This window comes from Corvus cornix, chromosome 4A, assembly GCF_000738735.6.
Source record: "Corvus cornix cornix isolate S_Up_H32 chromosome 4A, ASM73873v5, whole genome shotgun sequence".
In the NCBI taxonomy this organism is placed as follows: Eukaryota; Metazoa; Chordata; class Aves; order Passeriformes; family Corvidae; genus Corvus; species Corvus cornix.
Genome location: NC_047058.1, coordinates 5,828,691 through 5,855,301, shown reverse-complemented (window position 1 = coordinate 5,855,301; position 26,611 = coordinate 5,828,691). Strand labels below are relative to the sequence as shown.

General features: G+C 40.6%; 1 protein-coding gene across 2 annotated transcripts in view; it reads left to right on the top strand.

Moving 5' to 3' along the window:
* Positions 1-26,611, top strand: part of PCDH11X (protocadherin 11 X-linked) — a 438,889-nt gene that overhangs the window by 306,791 nt on the left and 105,487 nt on the right. For both annotated transcript variants that reach the window (XM_010402754.3, XM_010402753.3), the window contains one exon: positions 9,908-10,106. In XM_010402754.3, the coding sequence (XP_010401056.1) occupies positions 9,908-10,106 (199 nt within the window). The remainder of the gene's footprint in view (positions 1-9,907; positions 10,107-26,611) is intronic.

The window sequence follows — 26,611 nt, the reverse complement described above, 5'->3', positions numbered from 1 at the left end:
GTGTATTTTGCATCAGCACCTTTCTCTTGACAGCTGGAGCTACTATGTGAACAACTCTTGTGCCCGAGTTTCTGTTCCTGTGGTGGCTGGAGCTCACACCTTTCCCCTCCACCTGTTTGTCAGGGGAGCTGCCCAGGTCACAGGGCCCTGGTGACAGACCCCTGCCCGCCCCAGAACTGCACCTTGCCTCAGAGCTGAGCTCTCCGTGGGGCTGCAGAGCACGAGCCCCACGTGTGGGTGGTGACATGGGACAAGGGCAGCTGTCCCCTGCTCAGCTGACACCGCAGCTCTGGGCTGTGAGCAGAAGAGACTTTCCCCAGCCTTCAGCTGGAGCCTCTCAGTTTCCCTCACCCAGAACTGCTTATTCCTTTCTGCAAACTAACGTATGCTGCATTTCCTCAGCAATTTGTACTGCATGTTTTGCTCTGAGAGGAAAGATGTGTGAGTAATCCTAGCAGGGCTAAAGAATGGCTGCACTGAATATGGAAATAGGCTGGCAAGATTTAAGGAACAAGGGAAGGCTAATGGCTTTATATTTTGCTTTGCTGAAATTACACAAGTGGTGAATTCTGAGAGACAGTTTTACATTCTGATTATCTGAAAGGGCAGTTGCAGAGCCATCACTCTGGAGGAGCGAGGGATGATATCAGAGATACAATGCAGCACTTCAATTTGCAAAATTTTTCCCATTTGCAAATAGATATTTCAGACATCCATTTAAGAATGCATTATTAGCATGTCGTTAGACTCTAGTAACTTTGAATATTTCATGTATTCTACTGTAAATAACAGCTAAATCTTATTCATTATCACCCTGATAACATAAGCTGTGGAAATAGTGATGCCAATGGGAGATTTTTGACTTTAATCAAATAAAACACAATCCTTTTCCTTAAAACAGCTTGAAGAGAAAAATAGATCTTTCAGATATTTGAAACAAAACCAAAGTGTTGTTCACCAAAGCATTTATCACCCAGAATCTTTCTTATTTACAGTGAGAGAAGATTGAAAGAAAACAAAGTGTACCAGTGAAAAAATCCCTTATTTCAGTATGTGGAGTAACTTCTCTTATTGAGAGCAAAACTTTTATGTGACATTTGGAAAGGGAATTTCAGGGCAAAACTTTGGGTGAAATTTTTCTTGATCCCAAGAAATTTTCCTGGACCACTGGAGTCCTCTGGAGAGTGTACTGCTGATAAAAGTCTCCATCCTGGGATGCTGTAATTTACTCTGTGCAAATCGGATACAGCATGAACTGCATCACTGCTTGCAAATTTTGGCCTAGAGCTTTATATTATACATGCCAGCAGGTTTTCGTGGTAAACTCTTGCTTCTTCCTTAAGCAGTTCACCTAAAGGTGGAGCAGGTATTGCTGCCTTGAGGATGTACTCAGAGAGGTGACCTTGGTGGCCAGCACACTGTAAATTTAAGATTAAGAATGGGCAATCAAGGTGGTTAAAAGATATTTTCTTAAGGCCACAAGGATAGCTGTGGTGAGCAAATAGTGGTACAGAGAGCAGAAAAGACAATGCTTTCACTGCTCTCCAAGGAGGACTTGAGTTTCCTCAGAGTCCATTTTGGGTAAGGAAGAACTTTTTGTCTGTTCATTCTCTTCTCCAGAAAGAGCAAGATGCTTTTTTCGACAGCTGCATGAAATACGTTCGTTTTATCCTTGCATTTCAGCTATCATCAATTCCCATTCTAGCTAATCAAACGCTTGATACCAAACATTATAGATTTTCTGCTATTACAAATAAAATGCTGCTCTAATAAAGGTGTGCTCTCATGGCAAACGGAGTGAGATAGTGACATGCCAAAGAGCTGCTCTGCTGCTCCTCCTTCTTAGGCAGCTTTGCAGCAAAGCTGCTCCTTTCCTGTGTCAGGGCGTGGTAAGGGCTGGCTGCTGCTGGGGGTGGTGGGTGGCCTCTGTAGCTTTTGAGAGCTGCTGTGAATGATATCAAAGTTGGTGGAAATGTAGTGCAGAAACCTGTGGATCCAAAAATGTGGGGCTTTTTTCTAGAAGAAACTGGGGAGGCCTTTCCTTATTTCTCATTATTCAAGAAGTCACTCAGCCCCTTCAGGTTCTAAGCTTGTCTGTGGACTTGCTCTCTGTCCTATGTTATGTACCTTTTTTTTTTAACCATAGTAAAATGAGTTCAATTCAACAGCTACATGAGTGAAAATCAAACATAAAGTTGCTCCTTGTCTGTATTACACATGAACTGCTTTATAATCATCCACACTGGGAGGAAAAAAAATATTTTATGGAGTGAAATGCAACTGAAGTGTTGCACCACTGGACTGGAGTAAAGAACAGTCCTTGCACAAATCTTACTGAAAATATGTGTCTGCATTTTGCTTCTGATTTCAGCACAGTTGCAACCCAAAGAATCAAAATTAGATAAAAATCCCTTTTTCTGGGAAGCACTAATAAGAACAGCTCCATTTCCTGGTTAGAAATGATGAAAACATGTTCCCAAGCCTCTTCAAGTGAACACTTGTGATGGCTCGTGGGGTTACACACGTGAGTGTTGCTTCAGAAAGGTTTGACCTTTACAGGAAAAAAATGAACAGGAAAAAAGTTGCAAAGGGAAATAGAATCAGGTTCTTGAGATCTCTTCCAGGTCTCTCTGGCCCTAACAACCTCCTCAGGGTTGCACTTAAAGGCTTAGCCTTGACTATGATGCCAAAGTACCTCACTGGAGGTCAGTGAGTAATTCACTGGAACATTTATTGTTCCGTGAATCCATACCTTGCTCATGAAGAAATACGAAATCTATTTATCTGAGCCACAACTGAAATGTGTAAGTTAGCATAATCAAATTAGAGCCAAGTCCCATGTACATTCATGAAAGTATAAATTCTGCTCTATTTCAATATTAACACAAAGGATTCACAATTGCAATAAAACCCAATCAATATTTCTGCTGAAAAAGATTCACGCTGCAGGGCCAGCAGTCAGAACGGAGGTCAAATATTGCTGAAATGGTTCTGTGTTATTGTTTATTGTGATGTTCTTTTAACTAAAGTGACTTTGCCTATCAGATATGAAGTATTCAAGATGATAACATCAAAGGTGATGGAAAGTGAAGAATGTATTAAAGAAAAAATCAGAAATGAGAATTTCCTCTTTTTCAAACTTAGCAACCGCACAGCCATAGTGCAACTTTCATGTGTAATTTTTATTTAATCACATGTCAGATTGAAGGCTTAGATGAATTAAACTTTAAAAAGCATGCTTTCAGCTATCATTTTGACATCTAGCATACAATAACTGCCTTTCAAAAGCTAAATAAAATGTTTGACATGCTTTAAATGCTATTTTAGATTTTATTTGCTTTTTATTTCAGTTCTTTGTTGTTATTTCAAGAAGCCCAGAAAATACAATTTAATTGCTGAATGTTGCTGGGGAAAGTCTTATGAGAGATACTCTGGTACAACAAGGATTAGTGTCTGGAAATAAATACCCTTTGAAGTTGTTAATCAGAAACTTGTGAAGTTCCAGGTTCATAATGGGTTTGTTCAGCAATGATTTGGGTAATGAGTTTGTTCCATGACCTCTGTGGTGCAAGAGGACGACGGCAGTGTGGGCTCAGCCTCTGGTTACTTCAGTGAAAAACAGGAAATTTGCTCCTTAAAGCAGGCAGTGTTTGTTACCAACTCCTTCATTGCTTGCCTGCATGGAAAGGCTTTCACAGAGCTCCCCTTTTGCGATGTCCAAAGCTGGGATATCTGACATTTTCCTTATCAGCTCAGTGCAGTTTTACGTGCCTGCAGGAAGGGCCTGCAGGGACGCGGACGTGAGATTCCTAAAAGGCGCCCTGAGTAAGTGAGTGCTGGAGGTACAAGATAGTCTTGCAAGATTATTTCTCATCACTTGAGTGAATTCTTTGTGTGAGTGAGTCCAACTATAAGATCTGACAATTTTAAGTGATTTCCATTTGTGCAGGTGTAGGGACACCATCTGTTCTGCTGCTTTTCTGTGGAGGTAGTAATACTTTCATTGAAAATGTACAAATCTGTCTAAGATAATCATCCACGTTGTGTTTGTATTTCTCTGGGCAGCCAACCAAGCTTTTATTTGCCCTTTTGAAATTAATATGTCATGCTTCCTGCATCAAAATAAATTAATAAAGTGGGAGGAGTTATTTAAATCAATAAAAATGGGAGCCTAAAACCATTTACCTGTCTTATACTACTGTGGAACAGTTACGTTTTTAGCCACAGTGAGAAAAATAAGAGTATTTATCAAAGCTTTCTCTTCTTTAGAAGGTAGGCAGATGCTGTGTTTTCCATCAGTAATTAGTGAGGATGTAAGATACCAGTTATAAATGTTAATGGTATTAAAGAAGGAGGGCTAGAGAAATTTATAACAAGAATGTCAAAAGGATTCTTTTGGATTTCTTCTGGAAGTTTTAAAGAGCTGAAAATGCAAAGTCTTGTCAATATTTAAAAGGGTAAATATGGTAAATTGGGAAAACAGCGGGTCTGTTTGATTTGACAAACAAATAGACAATCAGGAGCTGAAAGGGAAGCAATAAATTTGGGGCAGTAGCTGGAACACCTGAACTTGTTCAGTGAAAAGAAGGGCTTGTTCACCAAGTCTGACCCGTATGAGATGACAGTTAAGGTTATTTGGATTGGTGGTAGCTGGGGGTGTTGCTTTTTTATGTGAGATAGAGCAAAACTGATTTTAATGTCCCCTGAGCTTGGAGTTCTGAAATCAGCTGAGTATTGTCACTTTGCACAATACTTCTCTCCTTCCCTTTGAAGATGAGCCCTTCATTTTCCTTTCTGGAAAAAACAAAAAGAACAAAAAACCAAACAAAACCTCTCACACCCCAAAACCAAAAAACAAAAACCATTCCTATGCAAGATCACTGTAGGGCCCATTAAATAAATCATAAAAAGTCTTTGCTAAATGGAACAGTGATGTGTTGTTAATGAAGTGTTTCTAGTTGTGTGTAATAATGGTGACCAAAAGGGTTTGGCATCTTCATAGATACTCCAAGAGAAATACAGATACCAGCTGGCAAAGCCAGGGAAGTTTAATTTGAGTCAAAAACTATAATGAGCTGCATGATATACTTGCCTATGACAAAGTCATCAAAATAATGTAATAAGATCTTAGATTTAATGCACCAAGTTGCAAAACTTATGGGAAATACAGACTTATAAAAGAGTTGAGGGAAACTCTTTGAGCTGCATTAGTTGTACTCAACACTACTCTGTTTAGGGAAAGGAAAAATGAAAATACTGGCCTGTCTCTGTTGAGTTTCAGCACAAAGATGTATTTCCTTCTGGGTTTATGGTTGGATCCTTTCAGGCTGTTTGTTTTAATATTATTCTGAGAATTTTGCACTGATAGTTGCTGGGTCCTGTTTGTCTCAATGAAAGCCTGTGGAAGAAAAATTGCTGTTTTGGAACAAAAGGTGATAGTTGAGGATAAAAAGATTGGAGCTGGAAATTGTAGTTTGAGTAGGGATCTTCTTTACTGCTTGGACTTGAAGATAGTTATTTTCTGGTTATTTTAGGTGTTTCATATCCTCCTAGCATTTGAAGTAAACAAGCAACTGAGAAGATTAAAAATTTATTTGACTACTTCTGTATTTACTGGCTGCTAATAGTGGAGAGAAATGTTGAAGTAGTCCTGTTCTTTTGTGCTGTCTCACAGCATCTCCTAAATAAGGTCTGTTTTAAATCAGAATTATCATCTAAATAATATAATTAATTCAGCATAAATTAAAAAGTAATGTTTTTTCTTTATGATCTCTTTTTAAAAGGATATTAATTTGCTTCAATGAATGAAGATAATAAGGTTAATAGTTTAATGTTCCTCAGTTGATATCTGCTGGTTTTTCTATTACCTTTTTTTTCTCTTTTTGATTATAAATTAGCTAACCCCTGGTGTATAATACCAGAAATCATCCCTTCAGTGTACCCAAAGCTATTTACTTAGACTCATCTTTTATTATTCCCACTGCCACAGTCTAATTATTGTAGTGAAAGATTGAACACAGAATAGTTTGGGGCTTTGATCAGTCTTCATATAAATTTCAATAATGAGAGTAAAAGGTTTTGCGGTTTTCGGAGATAATTTGATCCCTCCAGACACACTCTGCTTTTACCAAACACAGTGAATGCTGTCTGAAGCCTCTGACAGCATTTGTGTCTGGGTCCATGACATCTCTGCAAGCAAAATTCTTTTCTCATACCAATAAAGAGTAATTTAATATTTTTGAAGGTGCCAGGGAAACTATAGGCTGCTGCATGTTTTTCCTGAAATTTTCGCTTCATTGTCCCCTATCAGTTTAATTGTCTGTATTACAAGTTCCTACATCAGAATCCTCCACGAATACATAATAGGTTTGCTTGCATTTCTCTTTTTGAAAAAGTATCCTAACTGTCATTCAGATAAATAAAATAAACCATAATCCTTGTTATTCTATTACTATCGGTGCTGGCTCCCTTCAGAGATAAATAGAAAAGCAGCTGGAGACTGAGGATATTTCGCAATCTTATAAATTGAAATTTAAATGCCTCAAGGAGGAAATTTCCAAAATAATTGTGACAGAAGATAAGTCCCAGCTTTTGGCAAAATTTTATTAGAATTACTTGTTCCAGATCGTTGTCTGACGCCTGCATGAATTAAGAAAATGGCAGCAGTGCCATGTAGAGGAATAGCTGGGCTTTTTTCATCTTGATAAATTTTTCTGAAAGTGCTCTGTCATCAGCGTTATCAGGTGTGACATACTCAGGGACACGATCAAATTAAAAATCATGAGCCTTTAGCTGATGCCGGTTGATTTTAAATCATAGGGGTTTGATCTTTCCAACCAAGAACATCTCAATTTATGCAACTAATTTTTAGCTGAACGTGGGGGTTCGTTAGTAACATTTTTAATTTTGCTTGGACTATGGGGTTTGGTTTTCCTCCCTGGGCTAGGCCGTTAAAAAGAGTTGGTGACTTTCTGGTCTCCTCTACTGTCAGCTGGTGAAAAACTTCTGCTGTATTTTGACAATGAACCCTGAAAAGAAATATTCCTTTGTTTACATTTAGTGAATCCCAGATGCACAAAGTAGTAACCAGTTGCACGTAGCAATAACCATTGTATTCCCAGTCATTTTCTAAAGCTAGTAATGGTGTCTAATGCTAGAACTTGGGCTAAAAATGTTTTAAGAATGCCTTATTCTTCAAATTCACTGGTAGCTTGGAGAGGAGAGGATATAACCTGGTGTGGGCACCAAACACAAGACAACACAAAGGCAGTGCAAACCCCACAAAATACAGCTTTTACAAGCAGCTCATGCAGTGGAGGTGGATTTTTTTCATACTGTGAATACCAAACTCATTTCAGATCAAAGAATTAGCATATTCCCTTTCCACATGTCATAGCTGTACATCTGTGCAAGTTTTGAATGCAGGGAGTAAATGAGAAACATCACAGGAATGTTTCCACTGGATCAACTCTGTAAAACTTAAGTTTTTTGACCTGTGAGGGAAGAGTTGACTGACACTGCTGGTGTGGATAGGGCTCTGAGAGGCAGCTGACAGTGAACTGGAATAGGATAAGTCATATCAGTAATTGCTGCAGATCCATCTGGATTTTTGGACTGTGCAGAGACACTCCGTGCATCTTCACCCAGCTGTGGTGGGAAAAGGCAGCAGGAGGAGCAGAACCACTGTCCCAGCCAAGCTTCCAGAGAGCCCTGGGGCAGCTGCAGGCAGCTCACTGTGGAGTTCAATGAGCGAGTCTCCTGGAGACCCCAGAAATGCATGGGGGCTGTGGGGGTGTCAGCTGTGAACCTTTCGCCACCTGAACCTTTTCCCAGTGGGCTGTCAGGCTGTCCCAGCAGTCACAGAGGGGTTGTCTTCTCCCATTTCCATCCCATGTAATGGGAAGTCATTCTGTGTTCAGCTCTTCAGAGCTCATCTGATATCTTGGCTTGATCTGTTCCAATATTTCTCAAAGATCTGTCAAATGAGGGAGAGTCTAAAATCTGCAAATTTGATAAACAGGAAAGCAGGACTGGAAGGCAAAGTGTACTTGAAAATGGATGAAATCATCTGGAAACAGAGAATGGCAGGAAGAATGAATGCAAAGTGCCACTCTTAGGCTGCAGCAATCAATGGCAATAACCAAAAAGGGAATGATGAGGAGAAGATCAATAAAAAGGACCTGGGCATTGTGGTGGTTGGCAAGGAAAATGTGCTGTGCTGCTGTGGCAAAGGAGGCTGCAGGAGATGTGAAATGATCCTGCTGCACTGCTCGGTGCTGTCGGGACCTTGGCTGGAGCTGGGGGCCGGGTTTGGAGCAGGGCACGGGGCTGTGAGCGAGCTCCTGTGCAGGGGGAGCAGCCAGAGAGAGCAGAAGCACCCGACAGATTGAAATAATAAGGTCTGTTTATTCTGAAGCAGAATAAAGTGCCAAATGCCAGAAAGATGAGTGGGAATAAGCAGACCATGATGGATGGGGCTGAAGAAGTGATTTATTTTGTAACAAGAAAGAGGCAGGTTCAGCATTAGAAGAGAACCTCTCCATTAGCAGTGGTGAAGCACTGAAACAGGTTTTCTGGGAAAGCCCTAAGTGTCTTACTGGTAGCTTTTAAGAAGCTCTGTCACTCACACCTGTCAGGAATTGCACAGGTGAAGTTGGTGCTGCCGTGTTCTTGGCTGCACACAGTGTACAGCAGCTGTCTGTGGGCATGTGTAATAATGTCACCGTGACAAAAAGAGACTTTGAGAAGTGGAGGAGCTGAACTTTTTAGCAAAGACTCAATATAATTGCATGTTTTCAACACCACTGCCCTATAGGAGCCAAATATCTAGTGACCCCTGCCAACATCTGCTCTGTTATAAACACTATATCCTTTTTTTGGATAATTGCATCAAAAGTCTGATTTTCAGCTTTACTAAGCCCAGCAGTTCTGCATCCACAAAATTTTGCATTGCCTTTCGAATGGAATTTTGAGTAACAACGACCTAAGAATATTTTTAAACTGTTTGTTTTTTGGGGTTTTTTTGAAGCTTCATATTTCAAGTTTCCAAAACACGGATATCAGACACATCAAAATGAGCAGGAGAGCTGCTTATTTTTTGTTCATATTTTCTTTTAATACTGGGAAGGATTTACATTTTAGTTATTCAGTTCCTAAATCATGCAGATTCACTTAGGTAATGAAAACTTTCTCCTGTGCTTGGTGCATCAGGTGCTTTGTTTCATCTGGCCCTTCCTTCCACAGCTGGGCTGAGATGCTTTCCACCCTCAGCTCCCTGTTTCCCAGCTTCCAGCCTCTTACAGTTAAGGTGCAGGTCTGTATAACGAAAATCAAAGGAGTTGTAATGAAATGTCTGAAGGAGAGATGGGGGACCTACTTTTTATTCATTAGCTTAACGCCTGTGCAAAATCTATTAAAATTGCTTTCAATACATAAGACTTGTTGTTGTTTGTTCTTTCTCTGCCTTAGAAGAATCCAACAGCATTATAGATGTGCCACATTTTTTAGGCCCAAAAGTGTGGAACAGCTTTTAATGGGAAAGAAAATGTTTTTTGAAAACTAGAAAACTCAGCAGTGAAATAAATTGAGCCTCAAAAAGTGATTGAAATCTCCAAGTCAATATACAAACGGTATCCAAAGACTTGTGAAGTCTGACAGAATCTCTTTAGTTTGAGGTGTCTTTCATTTTGCATCAGGGCTTACATTTTTAAAAAACAGCAGCAGGCAGTGCTGTCAGGTGAAGCGGGTTTGAAAGCAGCCTGCCTGCTCATGAAAGCCTGAAATTGTGCACAACTCTAGGTAATGCGTCCTCAGCAGATAACTGAAATAATACATTTCCTAAATTGGCTGCATTAAGCAATTACTGATACCGTAGTGGAAACCATGTAATTTTGTTCCTTCCTTGTAGCCCCAGCGCCGTGTCACGTTCCACCTGCCAGATGGCTCCCAGGAAAGCTGCAGTGACAGTGGGCTCGGAGACCACGAGCCCACGAGCGGGGCCAGCACGTCCCACCCGCTGCCCCTGGGCTTCCCCCAGGACGAGTTCTACGAGCAGGCGTCCCCCAACAGCCGCACGGAGGGCGACGGCAACTCGGACCCCGAGTCCAGTAAGTGCAGAACTCTGCTCATCTCACTTATTAAATCATTGCAGGAGCAAAAGTGGGGCTTTTTGTTTCTCCAGGTAATTATTAAATGTGAACGTCGATTTTAATGTGGCCAAAGAAGCTTTCTGTTTCTAAAAATGGGAGGTCTGGCCATTGGAGATAAAACACTTGGAGCTGTTAAGGGTTTATGGATGACCTGTGTTTTTATGGACCTGCTGTGCTATGCACGGAGGAGCTTTCTGATGAGGTTAATGCTGTTGCCCTAATGGTCATAAATACCGTGCTGAGGGAATTCACATTTTTTAACATTTCCCTTTCCAACACTACTGCACGCTGTAGTTCAACAGGGAACTCGTGGGTGATGGGCAGTTCTGTGAAAAGTCTGCAGTCTCCAGAAATAAGGGTTTCTTGATTTGTCTTTTGAAAGCAGCGATGTAACAATAATCTCAAAAGAGTTTGTCATCTTCTGCCATTGCCACTGCCTCCTTGTGATGTCAAAAACAGGGAGGAAAAATCAACAGGAGCTGTGGGCACTGGCACTACTCTCTCTGCTGTTCTGTGATGTGATAGCCAGTTGGAGACTCCACTGAACTTTAGTCAACTGTTAATTGTCCAGAGGCTCCTTATCTGGATTAAATTGAACTGTGCCATTGATAAAGAGACACCTGAATGTCTTTAAGCCTCTAAGGCCTTGTTAGTGGCTTAATAAGTGATTTGAAAATACATCTGTTCTGGGCAAAACTTGGCCCAAAAGGTGGATTTCAGCTGCTTTAGTGTATCAGGAGGAATGAATTAGTTAGTGCTATGCACTTGGAATAGCTGTAGAAGGTAGTTACACTCTGCAGTGGCAAATGCAGCATCCAGCAGAGAGCTTTCACTCTGACTCTGTGCTGGCTCTGCCACATTCAGCCTGGCTCTTGGCAGACCTGGGGATCCTAACCTTCAGACCTTATAAAATTTGTAAACTGATATGTTTCCTGAAATAACACCAGAATATTGTGTTTTCCAAGTTGATAGGCAGCTGACAAGAACCATCACAGGTTTTTAATCTTGTGTTGGAAACAATCATCTTTTTTTTTGTTTGTGTTTATGTATTTGAGGCTCTAATACATCCTTAATAATATTCTAGGCAGTCAAACTGGATTCTTCACAGAGTTAAGCTCTAAAGGGCTACAAATACACCCCTAAAGAAGGAAAATATCGAATTATATAGTATTTGCTGCTTTTGCTATTCATACTCAGGGTCTGAACTTGCTCGTTCTTGTTGCTTGTAACTGATATTTATACTTTACTGAAGTGAGAATGATGTACATGAAATCAGTATCCAGGGCCTTTCCTGCAGACAGCGTGGGACAGGACCTGGTGTATAGGAGTTCTCAGAACAGGCATGTGGATCCTGTCTTGCCATTTTCAAAGAGGCTCAGGTTTGGGATTTTTCAATGCCTTTTTTGCCCAGGTTTTGTAATTTCAGAAGAAATGACTTCTAGAATGTGGCTCTAACAGTAACACAGCTCTGACATCTGAATGTCATTGACACACATCCTGTGTGGAGGCTGAGCAGGCATCAGATGTCTTTCCAAGTGTGAAGTTGAAGAAAGTTTAATCACCTGTCTAATTACCTGACAGTTCAGTTTTAAACTTGAAGTCACAGTTTAATTAGAGTTTATTTTATGTGAAGATTTTTCTTCCCTTCCAACTTGTATCTTATTGAAATAGTTTGATTGATATAGCACAATGGTTACAGCATGGAAAGCTCCTTTGTGGCCCTTTTTAGTGTTTTATGCTTATATTAATGGCAGCACCTAGTGGCAGGACCAGAAAAGCAGACTTAAATAGATGATGTTTTGTGCTCTCCTATATCTAAGTGCAGAAGGGGGAGACCCACAGCATATTTGTGTTCAGTGTGCTGCTGCAAAGTGACTTGATGCAGATGACAGCAACCAAATATCTGTGTGCTGATCTGTGCAAGGGTGCAGCCTGAGGTTCATGTGGTTCACTTGTGCACACAGGACACATTCAGCCAACACTGAAACAGTGAAAATAGCTTTGAATTGAGAGTTTCCTCTACAATCTTCTGCTGGATTTTTGATTGTTGGTTTTTGTTAAATCTAATTTTGAATGGCTTGATGCATTCAAAGTATTTCTTGTCTTCCTTCATGGACTAAAATGTTGTTAATGTGAAAAGAGACAGGAAAATACAGGCAGATAATCTGAGTTCATACAGCAGAGCAAGCATGGCCTTCATTCCCTCCCAAGATCTTTCATATCTGACCTGTCTTAATCTGAAACACTGTGTCTGGAATGTTAAGCCTAATTTGTCACCTGATGGGGATTCAGTTCAACTTTGCCTGCCAAGGAGAGAGATTTGGGGTGAAACGATGTCAGCAGTGTCTAGAACCAGCCAAGCACACAATGAAAGCTGATGGAGGCTGTGACACCACACGTGGACATGTTCAAAAGGGTTTCTCCCTCTTGCTTCTCCTGACTACAATCCTTTGGTGTTATTTGTTTCTGTAATACTGGAAATTTTTGCAATTTGGAAGCTTTCCATTTACTAGCAATAGCAAAGCATTTATTGCAAAACACTGAAAAAAAAGAGCATAACAAAATAAAATTAAAAAAAACAAACAAACACAAAAAAAATAAAAACCAACCTGAGAAGTATCGGTGAGAGGAAGCTTTACAAGCTCACATCCAATACAGGACTGAAGCAAGGAGGGAAAAAAAAATAAGTGTAAGGTTATAGTGGTTAGAAAACTGTGAGAAATTTATATGTAAACCTTTAAAATTAATTGACTGTGCTAATTAAAATTAGAAATAGGCTATTTAAAATGATTTGTGTTCTCTTACTTTAGTTACCTCCTTAGGAAAACATCAAGTGGAGTGTGGTAGATGCATCATAAGGAAGAGATGCCAATAAACTGTCACAATAAATAAATAGTAATATAAAAATGCATGTAGGTTTGTAGAGAACCTTATCCTTAAGTGACAGCACTCGTGTATGTGATATTTGTATATTTTCTGCTCATAAATTGCTCAAATAAGGCTGTTCCAATAATTTCCTATGCTAAGGATTTTAACCAAACCATCTTCCCCCCCCCCCTTTTTTTTACCCTCTGTGTTACGTTTAAATGCAAAACACACTACAAACATAGACAAAGACCAACAAATTCTCTATGTCTGGACTTCCTTGGCAAATTCTCTCTGAGTGGTGCCCTCTCGGTGGCTGTAAGCAGTGATGTTGATCAAAGGGGTTGAGAGGTACATGCAAACCTCAGTTACGTTGGGTTATTTAATACATGTGTAACATATTAATGGCAAATTTTCATGCTTCATCTGTTTTTATAGCCTTATCAAATCTGTTTCCTTTCCTCTAGAGAATAAAATGATTTTACTTACTTTTGTTCAGAGAAGGTAGAATATGCCTAGTTCAGCCAAGAAATTGGGCAGAGCAAGAGGGATGATTGCACCTTGGGGACAGGGTGCGTGGATGGGAAGCCAGAAAACCTGAAAGTAATCTGCAATTAAATAATAGCAATCATTTTGTAGAAAGAAAATGGAAGTATAAACAAAGCTAGGTGAAAATTAAAGTTAATGAGGCAAATCACACTGAGATTTCAGGGTTTCAAATAGGAGGAAACTGGTGTATTAAGGAGAGGGGGTCTCCATGAAGAATATTTAGCATGAATTAGTGACTAATAAGCCAAGAAAGTTGCATTGAAAATCAGCAAGTGTAGCACTAAGGGTGGCCAAAAGGGGAATCAGTAAACACCTTAAGTTTGTGGCCATGTCAAGCTGGTGTTGCCAGAGGTGTTTGGCTGCCTGGTTTTGTCTCCCAATCAGACCTTTACACAGTTGAAGAACTGTTTGGGTGAACTGGGTAGAAGAATTCCTGTGGGTTCAACCCCTCGGGAGGGGGAAAGGTAATTTTTAAATACATGGATTCCCCAGTTCCATTTGTTCCATGAGGCTCAACTTGTGGACAGTAAATGAGTAGCTGGGGCAAAGCTTTGCTGGCTGTAAGTGATCATCAGACTGCAGCAAATCAGTCTTAGGAAGAATTAAGACTGCAATCTGTGGTATTTAACCACATAAGAGGGAGGTTTGCAGCAAGGAAGACATCTGTTCCTGATTAAAGACAGCATATATTCTTCCCCAAAATTAAAAGAACACTTTCACCTTGACTTAATTTTTGATAAGGGTGATGTTGATGAGCACAAAGGCAGGCTGATGAAGAATGATGATAATGGCACTAAAAGTCAGAGCAGGTTCAATGCGTTCATGTGGAGGAGAGGAGTTAATCTTCCTCCCAGGATATCAAAACTGATAGTGTTTTCCTTATCTTCTGTAATTCTGAGACACAGGGGTGTCAAGCAAAAATAAAGCTCTGGTCAAGCTTCACTACTGGAAAGCATTTTCAACAAAGAAACTGAGATATATACAAACATAATGCAATAAATGGTATCGTGGGTTTCCCCAGAGCAGTACGAGATTAGCTCCATTATCTCACTTGCATGATACGTATTTTTAACATTGAGGAATACATGTATAGTTAATCTATATATATATTTAAGGGCTAATAACTGTTATTATGACATTAGGGTGGAGCATTAGTAATTACAAATTAAAAGACATAGCATAATACAAGAATGGAAAAATCTCCATAATTACCTTCATTAATGAGTTTGGCATTAAAAAGCAGGAACATGTCAATGAAGTATTCTACTAGCTCAAAGCCAAGCACCACTGACAATGGAGGAGGAGGTGTGCATGACACAAGGATTGCATTTGGTAAGGATTTGAAGCAATAGCAGTGGGATGAAATCTAATAGTTGAGAGTCGTTCTCATAGGAACTGGTGTATGTAACTAGTGTATAAATCACCAGCTGAAAATGACATAAAGAAAAAAACCAACTGAGTGTTACAAAGATAAACTATAAATCACAAATACCTAATGTGACTGTGGAAAAAATCCTGGGTTACTCCTAGTACAGGGATAAAAGAAGAAATGAAAAAACCTCAAGGGGTTGCTGACACCATAACAGGCCTGTTATGAATAGTGTTGGCTTCCCACACTAAGGAAAGGTGAATTAGAATGGGAAACAAGCATAAAGAGATATTATTAATAACAGGGGAATGGATGCCTATATGCAGAGAAAGGAATTAATATTGGCTCGTTTAAACTGCAAGGTAAAGGCTGGCTGGGGACTGGGGCTGCTCTCACACAACAGCAGAGAGTGGAAGCCGAAATGAAGCACTGGGCTGGCTCACAGGGAAATGAGCTGGTGCTGCCTTTAAACCAGCCAGGGCTGGAAATTTGGGGGCTGCAGACGAGAGCAGTGAGGAAGTACAGAAGCAGGGCATGGGAATGCAACCTGGCTTTAAAAAGGAGCTGGATACATTTATGAGAGGCCAAATAAATTGCTGTCCGTAAGAGCAGCAAATCCAGTGTGTCACACAAGAGGTGACCCTTCCACGCTGGGAATCTGAAATCCAGGGGTGAATGTGTTTGCTGAGTCCCAGTTGTGCTCTGGGCTCAGCTCCAGCTCCAGCTGGACACGGGGTCCTGGTGCCTCACCCGTCCGGGAGCGTGGCCGTGCCACCGCCGGCCGCTGGCGTGACAGGAGCTGGCCCCCGCTGGCCCCCGCTGGCCCCAGCCCCGTCAGCAGCTCAGTGACAGCCTGGGGGGCCCTGTAACTCTCCCTGGTGCGTGGTGGAGAAGAAAGGGTCAGCATAGAGCTGCAGACAGGGAGCTCATTCTCCCTGGGAAAAATGCCTGCATTTTCTGCCATGCTGACTTGTCTGATAATCAGAAACTCTGCAGTTGCTGAAATATACTCTTTAAACATCATCAATAAGATGCTCTGGCAGCTGGACTTCAGACCTCATGCTGGGACACAAGAAAAAATAAATCTACAAAGTCTTAAGTTTCTTGTTCCTTGTCCAAAAACTGGGCTGCCAACAGATAGAATTTTTTTTAATGATGCTTTTGTTTTTTCTTCCCATCTCCTGTGCTTTTTATTTCCACAGAAAGGTTGAAACCTAACAGTAATATTTTCATTCAGTTGTTGCTGAGTTATAAACACACTACAGCACTTAGGCCTATTTTGAATAAAAAAGAAGCTGTCATTAGTTAAAGATAACAAATCTCAGGCTAGAATACATCCCAGTCTACCACATCTGCCCATTGGGCCCTTTGCCTTCTGCTGTTTTGGGCTTTTCTAACCCCACGGCTGAACGCTAATAATTAAGTCAGAAAGTGCTGAGGTAATTAATCTTTCTGAGGCAATAGAGTTTGATTGATCTTCTACCTTTAATCAAATTAGCTCATACGTAGGTGGGGGAGTGTAATGGCTGAGCACGGCTCTGTAGCACTTTGTGAAGTGCCAACCTCTGCGATGACCTCCTGCCAGTGCACCCATGAATCACGGTCTAGGAGCCTCCACAGCAATCATTAAGTGGCTGTGTGATTTATAAGATGGGGGAATTGGCAGAGATCAGAACCAGGATGTGCTCAACACTCCCATTTTAAGGTGTGTCTCTCTCGGGGGTGCAGTTTCTGCCTGTGTGGCACACGTTGAATGTCACAGGGCTGAGAGCTGTGTGGATTTTCCAGATGTTTTAGCTCTGTGTGTCTGAAATGACTTAGTTATAAGCACACAGAGCAAAACAAGCCAACAGAAATTCCTATAAAACAAAATATTACAGCCTTCTGGAGTTGTTCCTGACTGGAGAGTGGGTAAAAGGGCAGACTGGAGAGGTCAGTTTGTAATGATACAGATGAGTGGCTTTCGCAAGCAGATTTTCACTTGTACCTGAGAGGATAGAGATTGCCTATTCAGAAATAATTCCGTGACTTGGAAATTTGATCCCTGGGTGCCTGACTTAAGAGTTGTTACAGCAGCTGACACAAAGAGGGGAAAAATGGACAGAGCAAATTAAATTAAAAAATGCAAAAGCAAAAGATTGTCCCACCTGTCCTCTCTCAGCTGAATGCAGCACTATAAACACAGACTCTGAGTTTTAGCATTTTGTACTTTCTGTGTATAAGGGGCACTCTCTATAAATTCTTTTTTAAGTAAATTTTAGATATTTTATTGCTGATATCAGAATATAAAGTCTCGATCTACATTTTCTACTCTTTGAAGAAAAGTAAGATAAAAGCAAGTTTTCTGAGATGCACCATGTTCTTTCATGCAAAATCAATGGGGATTGATGAGGAAAATCAATGGGGAAAATACGCTGGATTTTCTAGACTACATACTGGGATGAAGTAACTCAGGCAACACTAACATGTTTGTGACTACCGCTTAATGTAATTCCTGACTGAGGTTTATAATAGAAGTTACTCTGTCTAAAGTAATTCTTTCTCTATTAGAAAGAATAGCTCCACCTTACAGCTGAGAAATCAGTCACTTCTTGTGAAATAATAAGGAAGGCTTTAAAACATTTGTTTTGGTGGGGGTTTTTTTTAATAATAAATGAGATCTGACATCTATAAACAGTGATTTAGTGGCAGATGTTCTGTGATATATATTTATGTTATCACTTAAGCTGACATGGTAATGGATAATCCTATTTGTTCTGTTTATGAAAGTTTGAAAATATGTTGCTATAGCGAGCAGGCTGGTGGGGCAGAGGTGAACAGAGAACAAATTTCTTCCCTCTAGTTTTTCAAACTCCTTTCAGCTCTGGCTGGCTGTCATATTTGCAGTAAGTAGAGGCCCTGGAGTCTGGCTGGGTGAATGGAATCTAATTTGGAGCACTCTGTCCAGCAGTGTGTTAGGGTTTGATGCCTACGACAGCTCCAGGAGTCACAAAGGGCACGGATTAAAGCGGGAAGTTTATCTGGAGCACACGCAGGCTGAAGCCACTGGTTCCCTCCTGCTGAGAGCTTTGAAGACGAGCGTATCCTGCATATCTCAGATCTAGGTGTGGGTGAGGTAGAAGTTTATCAGGGGAAGCAGGGCTCTGAGGCAGAAGCAATCCCTTACCTTGTCAGCGGGTTTGGGGGTGCCTCGTGGCAGCGGGGCACACGCGTCCGGTGGCAGCAGGAGTCTGGGGTGCCAAAGTGCCCCCGCTCCAGCACGGCTCCCATCAGACAGGAGTGTTGGCCCTCTCTTAGAATGAGCCTTTCTTTGCTTCTAATTTTCATTTGGGCACCCACACAGAAAGGACAAGTCCATATGAAGTTTGTGTTTGTTGCAAAGCAATTAATTTCACGTCCTTCTCTCTCTCTGCTTTGTCTCAAACTTTCTCTTCCTTCTTCTTCTAAGAATAGAAAAACACAGATGATGCAATTCATCTTTTTTCACTAAATCAAGCTAATCAGTGGCTGCAAGAGGAGCTTTTAGCAATATGAAATATTAAGATGTTTGTTAGTGTTGAGTTCCTGTTTTAAAAATGGAAATATAGGGGGGAAAAAATGGTCTCTTTTATATAATTTAAGCCATGTGAAAAATGTCATAATTATAATTTGATTTGAAGCATTTTAATTTATTACTTGATTTCCACTGTGATTAATGAAAAAATATATCAGGAAATATATTTAGAGACTGTCTTTAGCTACCAGTCTGTCTTAGAAATTAAATGGAAAAATTGTATTTATTGAACAAAGCAGATTCCCAACTGACAGTGCATTTCAAATCACAGCATTTGCTGACTCAAATCCGATCAACTCAATAAATCCAGTGATTGTTGTTCTTGTTTGTGTGGAAATGTGGTCATCCTTTAATCTGATGTTTTCCTTCTAACTGGACTTTTGGTAGGGAAATAGGATTGATTCAGTCTTGTAGAATGCATTAGGAACAAGTAGAATTGTTCCAAAAGCTCATCTGTATCCATATGTTCCTGAGTAGGGGAGATATTTTTGCCTTTACTCTTCCAATATCTTTTATCCTTCTGGAAAAGCAGTGTATTGTTAATAAACTGCTGTTTCTGTCTCTTTTTGAGGTTGTCTGATTGGCATGGTGATCTTTTTATTTTCTGGTTACTGTTGAAACCTCAACGTTGCTGTATCTCAGTAAGGAAAAGCCCCAAAGCCCTTGTGCAGGCTCCTCACCAGGGGAACACGGGGTTGGGGTCCCTGTGCATGCTGCCGACCCAGCCACTGTAACTCCAGCTTTTCTTGAAACATACTGGTCACTGATGGGATGTACTCGTTCTGAAAAATAAAATATATTTGTCTGGGTTGAGCTGAAGAGACCTGGGCAAAATATTTATGATTATACTTTTGGATCTATATTACACCAGAGGTTGAGATTCTCACCTTTGTGTTTAATACCCATAAATAATGTTGCTGCTTCAGAGTTAGTGGCAGGATTTTGCAGGGACTCTGCTTTATTCGTAGTGCTGTGTGATTCAGTAGTGTTCTTATTAACTCAAGTGACATTCTAATTGTTGTTAAATGTTTTCAGAGTTTACTCTGCATGTTGCTGAAGTCAGCAGTTCCAGCAGCTCCAGTCTCACGCATCCATTTCAAAATTCTCAGCCTGGCCTCATCCTGTCTCGGCTGTTTGTACATATCCATTCCCATGTTTCAGTTGGAATTAGATGGTAAAATCCCTGGATTACAGAGAGAAACTTTGCTCTGTGTTTGTGGGGCCCTGAGCACAATGTGGCTGTTACACTGATTTTCTGCTCCCAGTGCAGTTGCAGTAAAAATCATCACAAATACTTGTAGAGTAGAAGTGGAGCAGATCTGTACAAAAAACATTTGCTGTGCTAGCAATGCTTCTAAGTGCAAATCAGGTCTTGTTTTCATGTTGCCTGTAAAAACCAGTTAGCTCAGGGTTTTTTGATTGCCCGAGTTCAATTCCGCTGCTGATGCTGGTGAGAATGGGGTGTGCAGCCAGGAGCTGCGTGTGGCTGAGGGCAGGTTCTGGCATTGCTGTGGTGGGCCAGCATCACTCTGGGGTAATTCAGAGTCACCTGGCTGCCAGATCAGTGGGGCCATGGAGGTTCCTGTGATTGGAAGCTCATTTAATCATCCTGTATAAAGTGCCTGGCAAATATTTCCCTGCTCTGTGCGTGCCAGTGATGCTGAGTTGAGGACTGTGTTTTGCAAATGCTTTTGTGTTCCTCAGGTTTGTGTCACTTCAGCCATGGTGAACAACACTGGTGCATCTCGAATAGCTTGGCTGAGATGGGATAACAGAGTGAGAGAGTGAGATGGAGCAGGACTTTACAGCACCTTCACCTTTTCCTGCTCCGTGCTTTAGAATCTCACTGCCTTCTGCCATACAGCTCTGTTGTGATTCTTGTCCTTGCAGTGCTGAAAGCTCTGCTTGGTGCATCAAATTGAAGTTCTCCCTTTATAATAACAGTAGGAATAATAAAATAATAGCAGGAAGCAACAATTGATCCATCTAAAATGCTATTTCCAGGAAAAGGGCATGGCTGTATGGTCTGCTGGACTTCAGTTCCTCTCATTCAAAATAACCCTGGCTCTGTGAAGTACCAGGAAGAACAATCATGCTATTTCAATAGTTGTTCTTTTATCTGGTTGTCTTGACTGATGTTCCAAGCCTAGTGTCCCAGAAGATGTGTCCTCTATAGGGTGAGACATTATAAAGTCTGCCCCTCACCTAATACTTTAAAAGCAAGCAAGCCTTTCTCTGCCAGGAAAGGCTTTATTCATGTCACATACTAATCATACACCAAAGCACTATTTAGAAATAGAAAGACAACCTTTGCCTCTCCTCCTTAGTAGTAGTACATATAAAGAAAAACAGTGGCAATAAAAGGAAATAGGAGTGGTGAAAGAAAGCACTTTGAAAACTATAAAGGCAAAAATTATTTTTATCTCATTAGAACTGGCATTAAAGCTTTTCTTTATACACATTCTCATATTTTTTACTGAGGGTCAAATATCAGTGATTACAGATTCTACTGGGGTGGACCTCTCATCCATCTGTCTCTAAAATTAGGTCCTCATTTCTCTTTTTTGTGAAGATCACAGGAATCTTTCTCCATCAGCCCCCTTATTGCTCTGACCTACTCCAATACTGGAAAGTATTCACAGAATTGTGAAAAAAGGGTCCATCTGTAAATGAAGCAGGTCCTTTATCTTGTGTTGGTCTGTCCTTTGAATGGAATATCATTTGTTACATCTGTATGTAGGGTCACATGAGAATTAGGAGTTTGGATTATTCCAGTATGATTTACATGTTTTAAAGAATACTAACGGTTAAATAATCTGCTTGGATATTGAACTAGCTGGTTTTCCATTAAAGGATTCATAATTAAAAGGTTTTGACTTCTGGAAAAAGGGTGAGGTACTTCCTTCTACATTTCATTTTATATTTTTCTTTCACATCTGCTAAGCTACAGAAAGATTTTAAAAGTGCACTACTGTGAATTACTCTGGAGTTAGACAAGGAGAATTCTCCTTTGTTTGCTTTCCTCCCCCTGAAATCTTCTGATTTTTGATACAGCAGGGTTATTTCTGTGGAAGGAGTTTGTGCCTGGATCACTGGATGACTTCTGGCTCTTAATTTGTGTCAGAATGCAGCAGATTGCCAAATCCACGTCCCAGCTTCAGAAACATTGTTGTCTCTGTCATCCTGCAGCTGGCACAACAGAAGAAAGCAGCGAGGGAAGAGCCATGAGTTCGTAGGGCTGATCATAGCAGGGCTTTAGCACCAACACTTAACTGCTCGATAAACCTAATGAGCCCACTTGGTTTAGCTGGAGCTGCTGTGTCTCTAACAAGAGCCTGCCTCACTGTGTCTTAATGCAGTGGGAGGTTTTGTGTCTTTGAGCTGAGGCAAGGGCCATGGAGGGAGGCCTTTGAGGAGCATTTCCGTGGAGTGTTTGTCTCCAGCAGAGCCCGTGCTGTGCCAGGTGCTCTGCAATCAGAGCTGCTCCCTCACAGCCCTCGAAAGCAGAGGTTTCACAGTGAAGGATTGAAATCGCCAAGGAGGGCACTGTCCACATCGTGATGATCCAATGCAGTGACAGAAAAATTAAAGATTGACAATGCAGCCACAGAGTCCAAGAGGTAAGGTATTTCAGAGCATGGAAAAGAGGAAAACAGCCTGAGCTTGTTCTGGCGCCTGTGTTAGGAATGAATCATGATAAGGATTACAAAACTTAAGATACAGTAATTTAGCCACTAAAGATGTCTTAACAAAAAGCTCCCTCGTAATTCTTTCTTTATGCTTTCTATAATACTGACTTTTAGGATTTGTTTTCCCTTTGAAACACAGTCACAAAGAAACATGGTTCTGCTTTGTACATTCATCTCTAACCTCTGCTACCAACTTTGCATCTCCAATCTAAAGAGTTCAAGAGAAATTATAATACAAGGAAGCAGATGTTTTCTCTTTTGTATAACACCTATTCTTGCTGAATAGGGATAAAAGATGGTGAATGTGGGGGGACATTAATATTTCTTGTTAAAACATGCTTCACAGGCTGAAGAAACTCATATACATAATGATAGTCAAATGTCGGCGAGTAAAAATAGGGGTTTGTTAGAAAACAGCTGTGCTGCACAACTCTTTGACAGAAATAGAGGAATGCTTTATCCAGTAAAATTCACAGAATTTATTTAGAAGAAACTGTAGCTGTTAATTTTCATCAAGACAGAAGGTTAACGAGTCTGAAATGGAGGGGCTGGTTCAGCCTCGTTTCATGACCATGGAAAAAGAAATTTTTAACTCTGACAGAGCTCTCACTTTGCTCACAGCAGATTTCTCTGTGGCACCAGGCTGTAGTTTCAGTGCATTTTTTAATGCACCATCATTCTCGTGCTCCCTGAGAATCTTTCGGGGACAGCTGACACACGGCAGTGCTGCTGTCTAACGCTCTTGTTACCACCTGTTTTTAGCTGTTTTCCTCAAGGTTATGTTGCAGCCACTGCCCCGTTTCCCAGTGGAAGTGCTGGGGTGAGAGCCTGTGCCCTGGGCAGCACAGACAGTGCCTGTGATTGTCACTGCTGTGGGGACACAGGTGTTCCCTGCATTGCTCACCTGCAAGGGCACTGCCTCAGCAGCTCTCCAGGAGATTTGGTAAGGACAGACTCCATGTCAGGAAAGATCCTGGCCTTTTAGGCAAAGGATCAGCAGCTGTGTTACAGATTGTCCACCCTGTGAGTTTAGGAACCAGCCCTGGACAGCTGCCCCCTCTGGGAGGCAGGAGATTTTATTAACTGCAACATTGATGAGGCTCTGGAATATATAGAACAGAACTGTGTTGCATTTATGCTTTAAAAATTGATCACCCTTTAAACTGTAACTGCATCCTACTATTTACAGTGGCTGGGAGAAGCTGGCTCTGACGTCCTGCACTGAGCAGTGTCTGACCTGTAATGCAGAGTTTGCAAATAAGCACATGAGCAGAGTAGCCAGGGGGGCACAGAAAGATTTTTCTGGTGCAGAAGCTGGAAGTGAGACTGGCACAGCCGGGCAGCTGCATTTCTAATTCACAGTCACTCTATCCTCGACCCCCCAGGAAATGCTCTCTAATCCATAAGCACTTTGCATGCTGAGGTGAGATGTTAAATACCAAGAATTGTTTCTGAATAATAAGATTATGACACAAACCAACAAGAACAGGGATCTCAAGGTTAAAGATAGCACTTCTCATTCAATTTGAGCTGGTAGAAAGGAAGAAAGAGATTAGAGAAAAAGGGAAGAAAACCAAAAAAAAAAACAACCCTGCCAAACTGAAACTGTAACTACATCAAGATATTCAAGAAATATCATTAAAAGGTTTTTAAAATCTGATGTCAGTATGTATATATATATATTTATATATATAATCAAAATATATTTGTTTTCCATTGTTAAAATATTGCTGTTGAGACAAGATCTTTCCCAGATATTTGCTCCAAATGTACCTGATTCAAATCATCACGCTCTTTGTGGCATGTAAACTTCTTGCTATAAGAGGGACATACTTTAAGGCAGATGGCAACTTTTTTTTCCCTCAGCAGTAGAAGATGGTTCCAGTAAAAATATACTATCTTTACTCAGATGTCCATGGTAACAAATAGAGAAAAATAAACCAGCTTTTTCTCCCAACAGAAATCCCTTTGAACACAAATGTGTTTTGTTTTTTGGTTTTTTGGGGTTTTTTTTACTCAAGTATTGGTGGTATTTCTGGAACATATTTGAATGTTAAGTGTTTTCTCTGAGCGTCTGTTAAAATTCTGCTCTGAAACAGAAAACTGTAAAATCGGTAAGATAAACCCCAGTGTTTAGTTCTATTCCAAAAATGTTCATTTTCCAGAAGAGAAGTTCAGCTGAAAAGTACCACTTTCATGGTTTGTAGGAATAAGACATCTTTCTCTGGAGTCCTTGATGGATCTTGCCTTTTTCCTCCCATTGTGTCAGTGATTTGTGGAATTTTTGCTCATGCCAGGAGAAGTTGTAAAATGTATTTGTAAATTACTGTTTTAGAATCTTGAACTAGAAGACCTGGTTTGTTTGATGTGAAAATAATTCTAGTTTCATGTGTAAGATATATAAACTGCAACAGTAATGTTGCATTGATTGTACTGCTTTGTTTGGGGAAAATATACAAGCAACCCTGAGTGAACAAGGCAATTTTCAGTCTTGATTAAATAGAGCAGACAGAGGAAAGGCTGAGGAGGAAAAAAAGAGCTCTAAAACTATGGACAGAGCAGTTCACTCAGGCAGTACAGATTTTTTCCTAATTTTCCCTTCATGTGCTTCAGCTTGGTCACATATTCAGCAGCAGAATGATGGGGTTGTAATATTCTTTTCCCAAAACATACTGAACTCAGTGCTGCCTTTGAGCAGGGTCCTTGTTTGCCACCCAGGATCTTATCTAAAAATCTGTCTGCCACTGAATGGGTCTCTGGTGTTAGTGGGATTTTGGTTACTCCTGCTCTGCCTCTTCACTGATGCATTTTTTTTATTAACTTTGGGGTCCATAGTGGCACTGGGGTAGAAGTTACACATGACACAGACTCTCTGTCTCACCAAAGGGGGGATCATTCCCCAAAAAGGTCTTTCACCAAATATGGTGGAACTGCGAAGTGGTTAATAGCAAGAACTATCAATCATTAATCAATCATTACAATTGTTGTTTGCAATTATAAATGCCAAGACATAAATTAGGAAACACTGGGCCTCAGTTTAACAGGCACAGCCCTGCCCAAATTTCACTATGAAGTGCCATAAATAAAGTGATAGAACTTCAGAAATGACATCTTCTCTGAATAAATGCAAATAAATTGGGCATGAAGATGTTTGGGGTGGTGGAAGAGAGTACTTGGATTTTCAGCAGTGACAGAACTAGATGAAAGACCATTCTTAATGTACAACCACCCCTATAGCTTTAATGTACAACAGAAAAGAAGAAGTTTGTTTCAAATCTAAGTTTGAAAGAATCTTTTACATTGAGATTCTGCCAGTGGCTGAGTACTACAGAGACTGATTTTCCCCAGTCACAAGGGAAACAAACTACCTGTATGTAAATTCAGCACCTTTGATCAGGAAAAAAAAAAAAAAGCTTTGAATTATATTATATTTTCATTTTAACACTGAAATTTGTGTGTGCTTGGAAAGCTGAACAGCATGTCTGGCTTTAGCCTGTGCTCATTTGTAATGAGTAATTATCTAATGATGATGCTGTTCAGCATGCATGAGAGCTCCTGTAGCAAGATTGGGAATTTTAAGGAAATGCTGTAGATCAAATGATCATGTCTCATTTGTATTCTCTTAGTTGCCTAGTCACCACTGCATTTCATAAAGCAGCTACAGAAATGGACTGCAAATATGCATCATTTTTGTGTGAGATGAGAAAAGGCTCAGTGGTCCTTCGAGAGTGCAAACAATCCCTTTCCCACACCTTGCAGCATCAGCTGACGCTGTTCTGAGCAAATCACTCATTGCATGAAATGAGTTTTCAATCCAGTCAGGAAGTGCCCCACTCCTGAAGTCTTTAGGGATAAATAAATGTGTAATTGAAGGCAGGATTAGCTGTGTGTGAGTACCTGGATGTGTGGTGTAATTTCTCTGCCTGGTGATCTCTCTGCTGTGCTGCTGGTGTGTGGTGTGGGACCATGGGATGTGTGGGGTGTGTGTAGGAACTGTGACCTGAACAAAAGCCTCTATTTCCACTTGGGAATGGGAAGCTTGGTAATCCAGTTAAAACTTTTTTTTTTTTTTTTCCTGTTTGCAGCTGTTAATTAAACAGATAGGAATCTGTTTAGCAAAATAAAAATGGTTTATAACATTAAAAGAAAAGAATTAGAAATGTGAGTATTCTGTTCTAAAGAGATTTAGGAGTTTTCCATTGACAGCAACAGTAATTTGGCTTCTATTCTAATGTCAGTATTTTCCACTGTGGAGGAGATCTGCTGGTATATGTGCACATCTCTGCATATTTATCTGCCTTCATAATGTGAACAAATTGCTTGTGCATCTCAACATATGTATCTGCAGATGCATACATCTCCTCTCCCACTGACTGATGGCTCAGTTTTGCTTAATTCAACACTTTCTCAAAGACACTGTCAGGGAGCTTTGCTGGGG